Source organism: Schistocerca gregaria, chromosome 11 (assembly GCF_023897955.1).
Source record: "Schistocerca gregaria isolate iqSchGreg1 chromosome 11, iqSchGreg1.2, whole genome shotgun sequence".
NCBI lineage: Eukaryota > Metazoa > Arthropoda > Insecta > Orthoptera > Acrididae > Schistocerca > Schistocerca gregaria.
In genome coordinates, this window is record NC_064930.1 from 141,031,668 (window position 1) to 141,048,201 (window position 16,534).

Sequence of the window (16,534 nt, forward strand, 5' to 3'; positions counted from 1 at the left end):
TGGACCGCCTTTAACCTAGCGTTATCTCTTGATAGTGCAAAGATTTATCAAAAATGGAATGTGTTTTGGATTACACATTAGACTGAAGCACCCTGTTTCCTAGTTGAATAACTGGAATAGGCAAGGGACTCACAAGTTGCCAAAGGGGTATCCAGTTGAAAGAATTGCACTCAAGACTGCAGTTTTAAGAGTTAGAGGTCATGACGGACACAAGGAATTGTTATTATGATAATTAATGCCAGTTTGCACAAGTGAAAGCATATGATAATAGATGCAAAAACATTCCAGTGCACATGGACATGCAAGCAATTGTTTCTGAGGTAATTGTAAATGTCAGCCTATGAACCACTACTGACTTCAGCGTGAAGTATTGTCCTAGTTATGAGCTGGTTTACAGGAACAAGTCAGTAGCTACCAAAACTGGTGTACTGTCTAAGAAGAGAGGTTGAAAAAGGCAAACATATGTTTGTAGCATTTGTAGATTTTCGGAAAGCTTTTGATAGTGTTTACTAGACTACAGTCTTTGAAACGTTGAAGATAGTAGAGGTAAAATACAGGGAGTGGAAGCTTATCTACAACTTGTACAGAAACCAGATGGCAGTTATTAAGAGTCGAGGGCACAACAGGAAAGCAGTGGTTGAGAAGGGAGTGAGAGAGGGTTTTAGCCTGTCACCAATGTTATTCAGTCTGTACATTGGGTAAGTAGGAAAGGAAACATTGAAAAATTTGGAGAGGGGAATAAAGTAATAAAAACTTTGTGGTTTGCATATTGAGATTGTAATACTGTTGGAGACAGGAAAGGACTTGGAAGATCAGTTGAATGGAGTAGGCAGTGTCTTGAAAATAGGTTGTAAAATTAACTCAGCAAAAGCAAAACAAGGATAATGAAATGTAGTTGGATTAAATCAGGCAATGCTGAGGGAATTAAATTGGGAAGTGAGATACTAGGAGTAGAAGAGTAGTTTTGCTATTGCTGCTGCAAAGCAAATGATAACGGCTGAAGAAGGGCGAATATGAAATCCAGACTGGCAATAGCCAGGAGGAATTTGGTCACATGTAATGTTAATTCAGGTATTGTGAAGTCTTTTGTGAAGGTACTTGTCTGGAGTATTTGGAAGTGAAACATGGTGGTACAGACAAGAGTAGAATAAAAGCTTTTGAACTGTGGAGCTACAGAAGAATGCTGAAGAGTAGATGGGTAGTCTGAGTAACAAATGAGCTACAGAATAGAATTGAGGAGAAAATAATAACAAATGAGGTGGTACTGAATAGAATTGGAGAGAAAAGATGTTAAATGTACAACTTGACTAAGAGAAGGGTTCAGTTGATGGAACACATTCTCAGAGATCAAGGAAACTTCAATATGGCAATGGGAGAAAGTAAAAATTGTAGTTTGAGACCAACCCTTGACTTCAGCAAACAGGATGAAATGGATGTAGGTTGAAGGAGTTACGCAGAGATGAAGAGGCTTGCACAGGATGGGCTAGTGTGGAGAGCTGTATGACACCAGATTTCAGGCTGAAGACAACAACTACTACAGCATATGAAATAGCCTTAAAGAAATTTAAATCCTCATAACCACAGACGTACATTTTTCAGGGGCGCAGTTTTAAAAGACCAAATGCATTGTCATTTTTTGATCCTCTATTAAATTAAATTTCCATTTGTAAATTTTAGATTACAGTTGGAAATTCGATAAATATTCCATTTTTCATCCTTTCTAAATGTAACACTTTTTATGCAACATCAAAAAGTAATACTTTTCTATATGAACATTTTGTAACTCATTATTTTATACAAAATTGTTAAGGCTTTCGTGGCCACTTGATAAACTACCTGTTGGCTTCTCTTTGAGGTGCTTCGGTTGACATTTGTTTGATGGTTTTTCTGACGTTTTGCCAGCACGAGTAGCTGGCATTGTCAAAGCTTCACCCTCCACCAGCAGCAATGGAAAGTGAAGCTTTGACAATCCCAACCACTCGTGCTGGCAAAACATCAGATAAACAGTCAATTAAATGTTGACTGAACCTGAAACAGAAGGCGACAAGCAGTGTTTGTCATTACTTTATGTATTTGTATAAATAATATTTGTGTAAGCTGCATGCCACTTTTATCTGTGGTTGCAACATTCAGTTGTCACCCAGCTATATCATGAGAAGCCAAAAGCCAGTTTGTGATCAAATTAATAATGTTTTGTAGAACATCTTAAAAGGATTTCCTGTTTAAGAGTACTTTGCAGGCAAAAATTCAAAAATTTTGACATTTTACAAAATGCCCTAGAATATTATTTATTTTTTCCTGCCCAAAATGGCGCATAAATTATCAGTGTGTTGCATTTAGAAGTATTTTATTTTTAATTCTCTTGTTTTACATGTGTATCTCTGTAAGCACCAAATTTTGGACATTCATCTGTTTGTCCGAATATCTTGGAAACTACACTTTATAGAAGGCTGTGATTTTCATCTATGGACAGAAAATATGTGGCTCTCGATGTTAGTCACACAGCTGTATTGCCGGCCCCTGGCAATTATTTATTTGTTTTGAGTGAAATAGTGACTTTCTGCGAAGTATGGTGCAGTTTGACATAATATAAACATGCCTAGAAATGCTAGTCTCTTCAAGAACCCTAAGTTTGGAGGTAACCAACTCACTGAAAATGTAAAACTGACTGTCGTTCAAAAGTTAGAATCCACATGTGGCATGTGCCACCAGAGAACAATGGAGCTGCGACATCACCTAGTGCAAGTAAAACTAACACAAACAATATGAGGAACTAGGATTACTGCAGGATAATTTAGAAAATAGCACTTCTGGTCTGGGTTATGTTTTGTGTGATTTGAACATTTTGGTTCAGGTGTTGTGTGGTTCACTGCACTGTAATATTTGTGACAGAAAAGTATTTATTGAGGAAGATTTTTCTGTAAGAATTGGACTTGCTATGACAATAGCAGTTATTATTTACTGGCTGTGACAGATGTTCAAATGTGTGTGAATTCCTAAAGGACCAAACTGCTGAGGTCATTGGTCCCTAGACTTACACACAACTTAAACTAACTTATGCTAAGAACAACACACACACCCATGCCCGAGGGAGGACTCGAACCTCTGGCAGGACAGGATGTACAATCCTTGACATGACGCCTCAAACTTCGCTGCCAACTGTGACAACAGAAAGTCATTTGTAATGTCAGATGAATGCAAGAACAATCTGTATGAGGTAAATGCGATGAGAGCTATTGAAAAAGGTCTTAGTGGAGCTCAGTGTTTCTGGTTGTTTATGAATCTACCACCACCATCACCTACGAAAATTCAGAGGTACACTGAAGTTATAGGAGAAGCAGTTGAATCTGTGACTTTACTGTCAATTAAGGCTTCAACAAATGAAGCTACTGAAATGAATGGAGGCAGCATTGATATACAAGTTGTGTTTGATAGGACATGGGAAAAGTGTAGCCACACATTGATAAACTCAGTTGCCACAATCACAAATGTAGACACAGCGAATGTAATTGAATTTGAGGCACTTATAAAACATTGCTATAGCTCCTGTGAAAAAATGGAAAAAATGAACATGAAAACTGTCAGAAAAATTATGAAGGAATCAGCGGAGGAATGGAAGCTAATACCACAATGAAAATGTTTAGCCAATCACTGCAGGAAAGGGATGTCCGATACACGTATTTCCTTGCGAATGGACATTATAAAGCATATCAGTGTGTTGCTGAAGCAAATCCATTTCAGAATATTGTGATAAGGAAATTAGAATGCATTGGGCATGTGCAAAAGAGGATGGGGACCAGTCTCAAATCATCTTCAGTAGAATTATGGAATGACCATCAGAAACAATGGAAATCATCTAAAAAATATGACGCACGCAGTCCGGACCTCGTACTTTGACAAACTTTCAACCGACAGAAAACTGACACATTAACTGCCCATCTGGACCTGAATCGTGGTGTAAATTCCAGAAGGCAAGAGCATCTTTTGAAAGCAAGAATTCTATTCCTTAAACTGTTATGGAAGCAGTAAAACCAATTTATAGGGACATAGCTTACCCAGACCTCCTCCTAAAATGTATACATGGGTGAACACAGAATCCTAATGACTCATTCAATAACATTAACAAGCACGAGTTCCCAAAAATGTTTTTGTAGGGCTCAGTAAACTAAAATGGGGAGTTAGTGATGCTGTATTGACATTTAATGATGGAATCATGGGAAGAATAAGGTTCTAAAACATCTTAATATCACTCCAGGCTACCATACTATAAGTGACTTGAAGTTTTAATGGACGAGTTGAGACTCACCATGGCACAGTGTGGAGCTGAGTTTATCACCAAATAGGCAAGGCCAGTCAGAAGAAGGAAGCATTTTAGAGAAGGAAGCTAGCAAAAATGATGACACTGACTATGCTGCCGTGTGTTTTTGAACCTTAATTTAAAATTACAAGTCATTTTTTGTCATATTACACTTTAAATGTGATTTTCTCAAAATGACATTTTTTATACTGTGTTCCTCTACATCAAAAACTACTTGTGATAGCTATATGACACTTGGGAACCTATTTTGTTATAACATATTGCACCTACTGAAGCAGAACCATATCAATAATTTGAATGGAAAGACATGTAGGGCATTATATGTACAATTATTTGTAATAAAAATAGCATAATTGAAAATACGTATCTATCTCTCCTTTTGTACATCACCTCTTAATTCTGGTTCAGTAGACATAAATAACATGGATGAGATATGTGTAAACATTTTAGAGTGTTGTCTTCATTGGGTCCAGAGATAAGGGTACATAAACTAGGCTAATATAAAATTGGCCGCATAGGCGCTGCAAACTCCCCTTAATACTATTACCTTAATGCATAGATTCAGTAGCTTAATCCAGTTTTCATTGCATGCAGCAACATAAGGTAACAGAATCACTTCTTCACAGGTGTACTCAGTGGAGCGTACATCTGACGGCATATACCCATACTTTGCTATGCCAGAGAACTACCTGGGTAATCAGCTCAAGTCCTATGGAGGCTACCTGAAGTACACTGTCAACTTTGTCGGCCAAGGAAGACCCAACAACGCTCCTGAGGTCATACTTTCGGTAAGTACGGAACAAGGTACTGCATCACACACCAAACTGAGATAAAATTCTCCAGAAATATGACACCCATCTCCGAACATGATTCCTGTTTTTATAAACTGCTTTGGGTCCTAGTAACACCCAGTGATAACCTCGGAATAATTAGCGTCATTGCGTCTCACTTATCTGGTTGCAGCTAGGTGTATTGTAACATTGCCCATTACTGTCAGTTTTTAGATGTATTGTCGTGGTGGCAGTGGTAGCTGGCTGTAGGAATAAAGTATGAAGAATTAAGGTTAATGTGAGAGAAACAAGAGACAAAACTTTGAAAAAGTTACCTCAGATGCAATACTTTTTATTGGTACATCCAGTTTTCTGATTCTTCTACATTAGTAGTACTAATGTGTTCTTAAACATTCTAAATTTGACCTGGGGGCTTAGATTTTTGTTAGAAGGATGTAGTAGCAAAATATAGCAACCATTTGAGGATGGGGCATAAAATTTATTCAAGTTTCAACCCACGTAATTTCTTTTTGCATGTGTTGACTCAGTGTGTCTTCTGGTCATGCTAGTTAAACCATTGCACATAGTGATTGTCCTTCTTCTGCCTGACTGTAGTTTATTTTATTTTGAGTGCATATTACTTTCCAGTTCAGGTAAAATAAACTGTGCATGACAAGTCATCCCACGTTCAAGGGCATTCAATTGCTTTCCATGTTAGGGATGAAAATACCGTGTTGTTATCGGGTTTTCTATCTTTTTGCCCCCTACTTTTTGGGGTTTCATCTGAGTAATAATTTTCTCTTCACAATATTATGACAATTTCCCTAGTTTTATTTTGTGAAAAACTGACGCGGTGAGACAGCTGCTGTGTGAAAATAAAAGTTAGCTCGTACAATAAAATAAAAAACAACAACCAGCCACCGTTATTCTGTTTATGAAGAACAAATAGTGCCTTTACCAGTTAGGTACTGATCGATCCATTGCCAGACAGCTGTTTATGTCATAGTCTTTCAAACAATGGCTTCTAGGTAGGAATGTCAACAATGTAGGAAAAGATAAATTGACTGTAAATAAGACATGTCAAGTTGCAGACATCCGGACCGATATGTTGGAGTTGGTGGTCATGTGACTGCCAAACATGGACTCGTGCCGTAACTTGATTGAAATTAAATTCTTTTCTGGACAAAATGGTAACGGATGAAGAGGCGTGGTGTTATCAATATGAACCTATCTCAAAATGACAAAGTGCATAACAGGTCTCTTACAGTCCCGGCAGCAGAAGATTTTCCCCGCTCGGGGACTGGGTGTTGTGTTGTACTCGTCATCATTTCATCCCCATCTCCAATCCACGAGTCGCCTAATGTGGCGCCAAATGCAGTAAGTACTTGCCCTCGGCAGCCGAACTTCCTCGCTGGGGGACTCCTGGCCCACAATGCTGTACACCCGTTTCCATTTTATGGTTTACCAAGACTGAAGAAGGTGGGAATGTGCTCTGTGAGCTGAGCAACATCCCAAAGGAGGACTGTCCTCTCAGTTTCACTCGATTGCACGAACATTTTGAGAGTAGTCAAGTGGGAGCAGGCTATGTGGAACACATGAAGCACTAAAACAACCATCTTAACTTTTCTCTATCATTTTTACTTATCCAGTCTGAAAACGTTTTGGACTGATGGGGTGCAGGGTGAATCCAAACTCCAGTGACAAAATTTTAGAGGTTTTTCAGGGATGTTATTATGTGTTTTGGTAGAAGGAACCCGTGGCCACCCATGAGTTGGTACAGGGTAATTGCAGTTGGTTTGATCTCTTAACCCTCGCCCCTTACCTTTGCATCTGTATTGCACTGAAAATAGCTAAACAGCCTTGCAAATGTTGACAGCATATGCTGTGTTTAACAAATTTGTCCCATTCCCTCACAGTACTTGCTGTCAACAATAGTAATGACTGCCCTATTCTTCATAGTCAAGCTTGCACTCAGTATTGTTCAGTTCTGTCTGGGGATTGTTTCTTGGGAGCGTCATTCTTTTGAGTGAAACCAAGTTGTAGGGGCAATGAATGAAAACAATTGATTCAGTTGGTTGTAGTTTCACATATCTGTAGAATTATTATTCATTAATTTTGAATGAAAGCAGTCTGAGGGAACAACCAAATGAAAACAGTTGGTGCAGTCTGGCGTTTTTTCTTCTGAGCGGAATCCTTGTATCATTTTGCCATTGTTAGATCTGTATTGTTGACTGCACTCTTGTTATCATCTGTAGTGATTGTTATTGCCATTGCTATACTTGGTTTGTACTGAGTACCAGTAAGTAGCTTTTTGTTCTGTTTTTCATCCTTGTTTATCAATAGATGTTTCCTTAATAATGAACTTTGTGTCTGGACCAGAATACGAAAATGCTCAATTGCATTGCAATGGAAGAAATCATGACTATACAGAAAGTGATCCTCAAGATAAAATTCAGTGTGATATACAATATCTGCAAGAATGATTCATATTACGGAACTGTCTTAATTAAAAAGTAAAAGAAAAATTAATGAATGAATGATGACTTTCTTATCTTTTTAAGTTCTGACAGGTGAGAGTATTATGCGTGAAAAAAGCATGTGATTAAGCCACCAACTTAAAAATTGTATCTTGTGTGCTCTCTGCTCAGGTCATCTCAGCATTTACCAAAATCGATTTATCAGAGATGCAAACCAGGGGAAGTAAGAGACAGAGCTTCAATAAATTCAAATGAAAAAGTGATTCTTCATTCATTTAAACATGAATTTACAATGTAGTGCAAGTTATTGAGCTTTTAAAAACAGCTAAACTTCGATATTTAATGCCAAAAGTAAAATTCTTAATTTTTAAAAATAACCTTTTTATTGTGTCAACAAAATGAAACTTTCTCCTCCACAGACTTTATTCACATGTCCTTGAAATTAAATTTGTTATTTGTCTCTAAGAAAGTAGACAACTGTTGTCACAGCTCGTGTATAATCGAAAATGCTGAACAAGTATGTAAACAAAAATACTCGTACCTGGAGACTGAGTGAAAACATTCATATAACTGACATGATTTTAGAGACTAGTTTCGTTTGGTTGTTTCATTTTTTTTGAACAAAAAGAAAAAAAATTATAATTTACTGCCCAATCAGCGGTTGAAAACAGTCAGTTGTCTCCCCAGTAGCAGGAGAGCATCCTTGGAGTTTGGAAGTTTCCACCAATGTAATAAGATAGTTAAAACGTGAGCAACCAATTTCACTTTTCAAGTGGGGTCACTGATAAATGCATTTTCGTCTCTTCACAGGGTAACAACTACACGCTGGTGCACGTCCCACGGCAGCAGCCTGAGGCGGGCCGCGACAACGACATGTCGGTCCGCTTCTTCTACGGTGAATGGTACAAACGGACCGGTGCCAGGCCTGGCGGTGATATTCCTGGGGGGCCTACGGATGTCCTCGCCTCTCGTGAGGAGATCATGATGGCTCTCAGCAATGTGGACAACATCCTCATCAAGTGAGTGACCAAGTGTAGTGAACTTAACAATAGAACCATATGGTCTGCTAATCTTCAATTTGCTTCATACTTATAGAATCTGAAGGTCATTTCCTGGACATCTATTTCTTTAAGCAGCAGAATCTACTTCCTGAAACATACTAAGAGCAAAAAATAGTCTTTTAAGTTTTCTCGGGTGATGTTATAAATATTTTGAGTAATTTTACACAGCCATTTGTTGAACGCATAGTGTTCTAGTCTTAGAACTGTGTAATCACTGGTCATATTCATACTGGAAGTACAACATGTAATTTATGATTAGAAAAGTACTAGTCATTCCCGTTTTCAAGAACGGTTGTCGGACAGATGCACATAATTATAGACCGATACTGCTGATGTCAATCTGTTATAGAATTATAGAACATGCTCTATGTCATATGTGATTTATTCATCTCATTACATACAGTTTTCAAATCATTTGATTTGATGTACAAAAGACATGTCGAGGTTTACAAAAGAAACTTTTTTCACTTTTTTAAGAGAAATACAAAAGTTTATACTATATTTTACATTTCTAAGTTACAGCTACACATGTACATAAAATAATACATGTAATACAATCCCTGTGTTCAGACAGTGAAGCTGTCCTCAATGAATTTGTCGACAGAATAATAACACTTTTCCACCTGAAAAGTAAAGAGCAATCTTTTCAGTGAACCAATCTCCATTTTAAATATATTACAGCCTTTTATTTTATTGAAAATTTTTAACCCCATATACTCTGGCGTTTCGGCATAAAGTTTTAAACGATGTGTCGGACGTTTGAAGTTCTCTCTGTGGCGAGTGCTGTAGTTGTGGTCAAAACGGAAAGTGTGGTCACACTTTATGACATTTCTGGAGAATGAAAATTTCCTGTGTGAAAACCAGCACGGATTCCGTTAACAGAGATATTGTGAAACACAGCTTACTCTGTTCATCAGAAGACATTCCATACAATTAGTGGCTGTTGGTTCATGATTATTAAAGCTTACTGAGTATCAGACCAGATTCGTGACTCAATGTAGCTCTTGCTTGCAGATGAAACTCAACATATTGCTGTTAACAGAATGAAACTGACAGTTGTAAAGGTAATTTCAGTAATACCACAGGGGAGTGTCGTAAAGCTGCTGTTTAAACTGTATGTTAATGACGGACAATGTCGGAAGCTTTGTGAGGCTGTTCACAGATGATAGTATTGTCTATTGGGAAGTTGCAACACTAGACTGCTGTAGCAAAAATGTAGGAAAAGCTGATGCCAGCGGGATGAGATTCATTGGAAGAATCTCAATTCTCAAGCAGGCATGTGGCATACTTTGTACACATGTTAAGGATAGCTGCCCTTATGTTACCAAGGTAAACATGCATGGGCAAAAACAATGATATAGTAAACTTGAATTTATGAGCTAAATAGCTGTTTCATTAAAACAATAACGAAATAAACATTCATTATGTCACTCTGTTGCTGCTCACAAGTGTTACCCCAGAGTAATGAAGTACTTGAAGCATTAAAATGCGCAGTTGCATCAGATTGCAGGTAACCACTTATTCAATTGCCAATTATCTCATAGACAACTGCCTCAGTGTTGGATTGCGCTGCTAGCTCAGAATCTGGGTCATTTTCTTGCAGGGATCATAAATTTTTTCCTCACCAATCTCTCTCTTTATTTTATATTACTGCTGTTCACTTCGACGTATAACAGCGCGATGTATCACTGTGTTAGCTGAACCAATAACAAAGTAATAGGTAAGGCCTCACAATTGTAAAACAACAGTGGGACAATACAAGAAAATGTCATTTGTTGTTGACACACTTTTTACATAGGTGCACCTGCTCGAGGGTTAAAGAAAAAAAGCACTTTTCCAACCAATTCTTGAGCATTACATATAAGCCTCATGCCCATGTAAAGAAGTAGAAGAGACAGAAATGAAATGAAATCATCGTGTGGCATTGTTGGCCCGGAGGCCCCGCTTGGGGAAGTTTGGCCACTGGATTGCAAGTCTTAATTCAGGTGACATCACATTGGGCAACTTGCACGTTGGTGGTGATGATGATGATAACACAACACTCAATCCGTGAGTGGAGAAAATCTCCAACCCAGACGGGAATTGAACTTGGGTCCACTGCGTGGTAGGCAGACGTCTTACCACTCAGGTAAACAGGTGGGCGGAACAGAAAGAGAAGATGTAGCAAAGAGTGACATCTCTTGTGATGGGATCGTTTAGTGTGCATGAGAGCATTGTGGAGATGTTCACCATACTCCAGTGGCAAATGGAGATGTTCAACATACTCCAGTGGCAAACACTATAAGAGGGGTGTTGTGGGTCACGGAGAGGTTTCCTGTTGAAATTCTGAGATCATGCATTCCAAGAAGAGTTTAACAGCTCTTAACTTCTCTGACACATGCCTCGTGAAATGACCACAGCAACAAAAATCAGAGAAATTCGAACTTACGTGGAGGCTTACCAACAATCATTCACTTTGTGCACCATTTGCAAATGGAACAGAGAGAGAGGTATAAGCTTCCAGTTCCAGAAAAATTGAAATAATAATTAACAAACATTGAATGATAATTTTTATACAAATAACAGTTTAGATTTTTTAATTACTAATCACACAAGAATGTGAGTATTCAATAAATTAAAATTTGCTACAAAAACCCAAAACACCACATAGAAAATAAACTCCATATTTTATTTCTAGGGGTGAACAGTGTTAATGTTCGGTATAAAATTTTTCATTCAACAATAAAACAGTTCACAATTTTGTACCAAATTTTAGAGTATTCTGATACTCACATTTATTTGTAGTTGGTAACAAAAGATAAAAAATTCTATTTGTGTCAAAAAAGTATGTTAATCAACATTTCAATATGGTAATAAAAATAGAAGTCAAATAAAAGAAAAGGGAAGGAAAAGTTGCTACCAGAAAGAATAAAATCAATGACTTTCTGATTATAACAGTGAAACACTATTTGCTGAGCTGTAGGTGGCTCTGTTAAAAGTGCCCAAAATCTTTTATATCTTTGAATTTAATGCTGCTTGGAAATCTTCAAAAGCTTCTTTTCATTCCTTTTTATTTTTACTTATTTATGTGCTGCACTGCTTCAGGAAATTGATGTCTGGGACTGGTCTCCAAATCCTATAGGTGTGGAGAAAGTCAAAAGAGATTGAGTCAGCAGGGTGTATACGCCTTGAGAAATCTGCGAATTTTTTCATCTGGGAGAAAATTGGGAAAAACCCGGGAATTTTTAGAATTCTGGGAATTTTTCACTGTGTTAGTTTTCAGTTAAATTTTTGGAATTTTACTTTAGCTTGCTACTCCAAAATAATACTTCAACAATAAAACATAAATGGGAGAAAGAAAACCAAAACAAACTTAAGATGCAAAAGAAATATGCCATTCCAACATCAAAACACAGTGAACATGCAAGCGCCTGCTGACACCAAAATGTGTCAAATGCTTTAGGATGAAGACTATGCAATAGTTTATAACAACAAACTGATTCCGATGACCGTGACGTCTCAATGGTTTACATTAGGTTCTTGTGTGCACGCACAGTTGAGTCACATGTGGGCAGTACCTGCTGTCACTGCTGTTAGCTGTATCAACTGTAGCAACAAGCAGCGAGACACTAGCCGAAAAAATTTTTCTGGCGAGTCCAAGCTGCCAGTTTCGTGCATGCGCAGAGCAGTCGAAGTTGCGGTGGAGAGGGTTGATAGTCTCCACGTGACCCGTGTTTAGATGTAGCACATTTGCTGTTTCTTCTTCATTTACAACTCTCGTGCCAAATGAAAACCAAATGGATTTCTATGGCTGAGAGCTAGCAAGTGAATTAAAATACAGTCACATACTTATGAAGGCTAAAATATGTTATTAGTTTTAGTTTCCTGATTTTATTTTATTTCCAGGTTTTTGGCAGTCAAGCATTAATTGCTTTGCAAAACACTGAAGTTATTTTTGTTGATTTGCTAAATAAATTAAGCATTTATTAATCTTTTCCGCAGAGGCACCCATTTATTTTTGGAATGAAGTGTTTCATTCCACACTATTGGATAGTGTCAAATGTTTGCTGAATTACAAGTGCCCGTTTTTATCTCCTGACACATATGGCGTTATGCCATAAAGAACCATACCTAATATAGTACTGGTACTCAAAGAAAATTTGCAGCCTGAAAACTGCAATCAAAAGCTTAATGTCAGGTTGGGGCTTACTTCTTTGTGAATCTGGACATACAAATGTGCACTTTCAGCTGAATTATGCATTTTAGTCTGGTTTATGAAATTCCGATGCTCTTTGAGTACCCTCTGATGTTCTGTTTTGTTTATGATGTATGTAAGATCTCTTAATGCTATATAGGTATGAACATGTTGGCTTCCTGTGTCATCGTAGTTGCGCACGCACAGTGACGCCATTTTCTGGTGGTATCTGACAAGTGCTGGATCAAATTCTAACAGGTCGCAGGAAAATGTTGTGAGTGGTGGTTGAAAAGCGTTACTTTCAAAGTAAATTTGATTTTACGCAAGATGAATTACCTTACGTGTACAAATGTGCTTTGAATTTCTTAAATCACAGAGTGTTTGATTGTCATTTAAAGCTTAACACTCTGAGGGCCAACCATTTAAAATTTTACCGGCACATGTGTGTGATGTTTATTGAAGTGTAACACATGCAAAAAAGACCAATATTCTGTGTGAAAGTGTAGCTTACCTTGTAGCTACACTACGTATATTAATTTAAACCATTGACTTTTCCTATTTATGTGTTCACACTATGAACAGTGATAATGGTTGCTATTGGCTGACTCTTGTGTCCTACGCCCTCCATATCTGCTATCATCAGCTGATGAGGTCACATGACATCAGCTATGATTGGCTTACCAAAGCGCATCGCAATTTAGATTTCAATGCTTGAGAAAGTAATGTGCGGTGTTTGGTGGAATTCATATATATACTTTCGTAATACGAAAATATGCAGAGTACATGCTGCTGCACATGAAAGTTATTAAAAAAAAAAAAAACCTCACGTGTTTCTTTTTTTGTGGGGGGGGGGGGGGGGGGGGGGTTGTTTGTTTTTAAAAGTGCCAAGAAGTGCTACACTTATGTATCAAACCTTAACCATTCAAAAGGATGATAAGTTCTATGATTCTCAGAAAAAGTATTATGTCAGTTAGCATGGAAAACATATATTTTCACCCAGGAAAAACTTTATTTTCAATTGGGACATCTGGGAAAAATCCGGGATTATTATTATTATTATTATTTTCCCCCTTTTCTAAGTATACACCCTGGTCTGACGAAGTCTGTTTTATACAGTATTATTGTATTATGTCCATAGTCAAACATCACCAATACAAATTGAACAATTTTATTTTAATTATTATAAGTAAGTGCAGTGAGGCTCACGACAGTGCAGGTCCCATTGTTACTGGCTTTCAGCTGAAACCTTGCGTACACTGGCACTGCCAAACTCTGCCTTGATATAAAATGGCAAAATTGTGTTGTTATGATCTTGTGAACTCCACATGAAACGGAAAAAGAAAACAAATTTGTTTAAATATATTGAAATAAAACCAAAATAAAAATATAATTAAATTGAATTATAAAGCCTGTATCACTGCTGCACAAGCTAAACATACTCATTATTATATTGTTGCGTGCAGCTCAGAGATGTATAACAGGAAACGGCATTCACACTAGCTTTTGAGGAATATCTCTTTTTATAGCCAAAGTACACACATTCACAGACACCCAACTGCGGAATTGTTTATAGGATGTATACATGAGTACTGTTTACTGTCAATTCCACAGTTGTGTGTGTGTGTGTGTGTGTGTGTGTGTGTGTGTGTGTGTGTGTGTGTGTGTGTATCAATGGATATATGTACTTTGGATAGAAAATGTGTGTGTGTGTGTGTGTGTGTGTGTGTGTGTGTGTGTGTGTGTTTGTGTTTGTGTGTATCCATGGATATATGTACTTTGGATAGAAAATAGCTGTTGCTCGAAAGCTAGTATGATAGCTGTTTTCTGTTATGTGTTTCTGTGCTCCATGCATCAATCCACTATAGGTAATCGGTTGCTTTACCTTCATTTTATGTGTTGCTTAATCCAGGAATTTCCATTATCGTTACACACCTTATTGGTTTCATATAGTATTAGCCACATCCAGATGTGGAAGTATTACATTGAGTATCACAGTGCGATTTTACAGAAAGTAGCAAAACATCAACACATTTGTACAAAGACAAGTAGGTGGAGGTGCGATATTTGCCTCCGGTCTCTGTGCATGTTTCTCCACTGACAATGTGAAGATAGTAATAGCTGTGTAAATGATTGTTTTGCAGGACCCAGCACACAGACGGAGGGCTCCTTAGCACGACATTATCCAACATCCACATGGACTCTGCTGCAATCCGCAACACCGGCCAAGGACAGGCAGCTTTCGTGGAGGAGTGCCGCTGCCCACCCGGTTACGCTGGCCTCTCTTGTGAGGTGAGTCTTCCGCATTTCTATATGAAGGTGTGGAAATTTGGAAGCTCTAATGTGCTGGCTGCGATTCGGTACAAAATCCAGCCCCTTTTCAATGAAAGTGTCAAACTGAAGCATGTAATCTATTTGATAATAAGTGTTTTGTTCACAGATGTGATGGTCATGTTGGTGAGCTAATGACGGTTAAACAGTTCTGGTTCAAATTAGTCATCCTGAGAACCAAAAACCAGAATATACAATACTGCAGAATTACTTTTAAATGTAAACAGGCCTGAAGATACTAAAAAGTGCAAAAGAAATAATAATTATATGCCCAATATCTTACTACAAAAGTCATATATCAAGCCAACATTTAGCACTGATTATGGTCAATTAAAATCAAATACCATGCCTCCTCGTGTGCCTCACTTTAAAATTAGAACAGTTATGTTTTTTTTTTTTTTTTGTGGATGTTTGAGCAATCTTGACTTCTCGTGTAAAAAAAAAGGAATGATTTTTTAAATTATTATTGAAATGATTTTGAACAAGTCAGTTTATAGAATGTATAAATGAGTACTGTTTACTGTCAACATTAATGAACACGTCATTTTATTCCTACTCGTGCAGCTACACTTAAAAAAAGAGGCATTGTTTTACTGGCTACCAGTATTTAAGTAGAAATTCATCAATGGAATACAGGACTCAGTCATCAATTCACCTAGCATTCTAATCAAGTAATATTGAGTTAGCAAAAGGAGATAAGCAGGAGACATTTACTGTGACTGAAGAAGCAGCAGCTTGTTTCAAAGTAGCAGCTCCTGTTCTAACTAAAATTGATATGCCGGTATAGCACTTAGTGATAGAATTCTAATCTGTATAAGTAAACTACGACTGTCTTGTCGTATGTTAATGACTTATCCCACATTGCTGACAGTCCACCTCCTTCATGGGATTTATAGAACATGATGAATGGATGGATGCAGTTATGCAGAGATGAGCAAGCAGGCACAAGGTGAACTAGTGTGGGAAGCTGCATCGAATCAGTCACGGACTGCAGCCTACAACACTAACATTATGACTAATGAACGGCACAGTTAATTTAGTCCTCTACGCTAGATTATCAGGTGTCGGCTGTGCGGCCGTTTAATGTCATCACTACTCGCTTTCTGCCATTCCAGAGGTGCGCCGAAGGCTACGAGCACCGCCCGCAGGGCCCGTGGCTGGGCGTGTGCGTGCCCAGTGCGCCACCTACACCGCAGTCGTGCCGGCCGGGCGAGTACGGAGACCCGCAGCGCGGCATCCCCTGCCAGCCGTGCCCCTGCCCGCTCACCAGCCCTGGCAACCAGTGAGTATCCCGCACCACCAGCCACTGTCGTCTGTCCCTAAAATGTAGCTAATATGTTGTTTGCAACTTAACCACAATTCGTGTAACACTGCAGGATTTCAGAGCCATTTTTTTGGTGGCCGAA

The 16,534-nt window shown here is 38.1% G+C and overlaps 1 protein-coding gene across 49 annotated transcripts in view; it reads left to right on the forward strand.

Annotated features, from left to right (window-relative positions):
- Positions 1-16,534, forward strand: part of LOC126295245 (basement membrane-specific heparan sulfate proteoglycan core protein) — a 1,297,357-nt gene that overhangs the window by 1,118,680 nt on the left and 162,143 nt on the right. For all 49 annotated transcript variants that reach the window (XM_049987617.1, XM_049987624.1, XM_049987622.1 and 46 more), the window contains 4 exons: positions 4,945-5,106; positions 8,376-8,584; positions 14,942-15,089; positions 16,244-16,410. In XM_049987617.1, the coding sequence (XP_049843574.1) occupies positions 4,945-5,106; positions 8,376-8,584; positions 14,942-15,089; positions 16,244-16,410 (686 nt within the window). The remainder of the gene's footprint in view (positions 1-4,944; positions 5,107-8,375; positions 8,585-14,941; positions 15,090-16,243; positions 16,411-16,534) is intronic.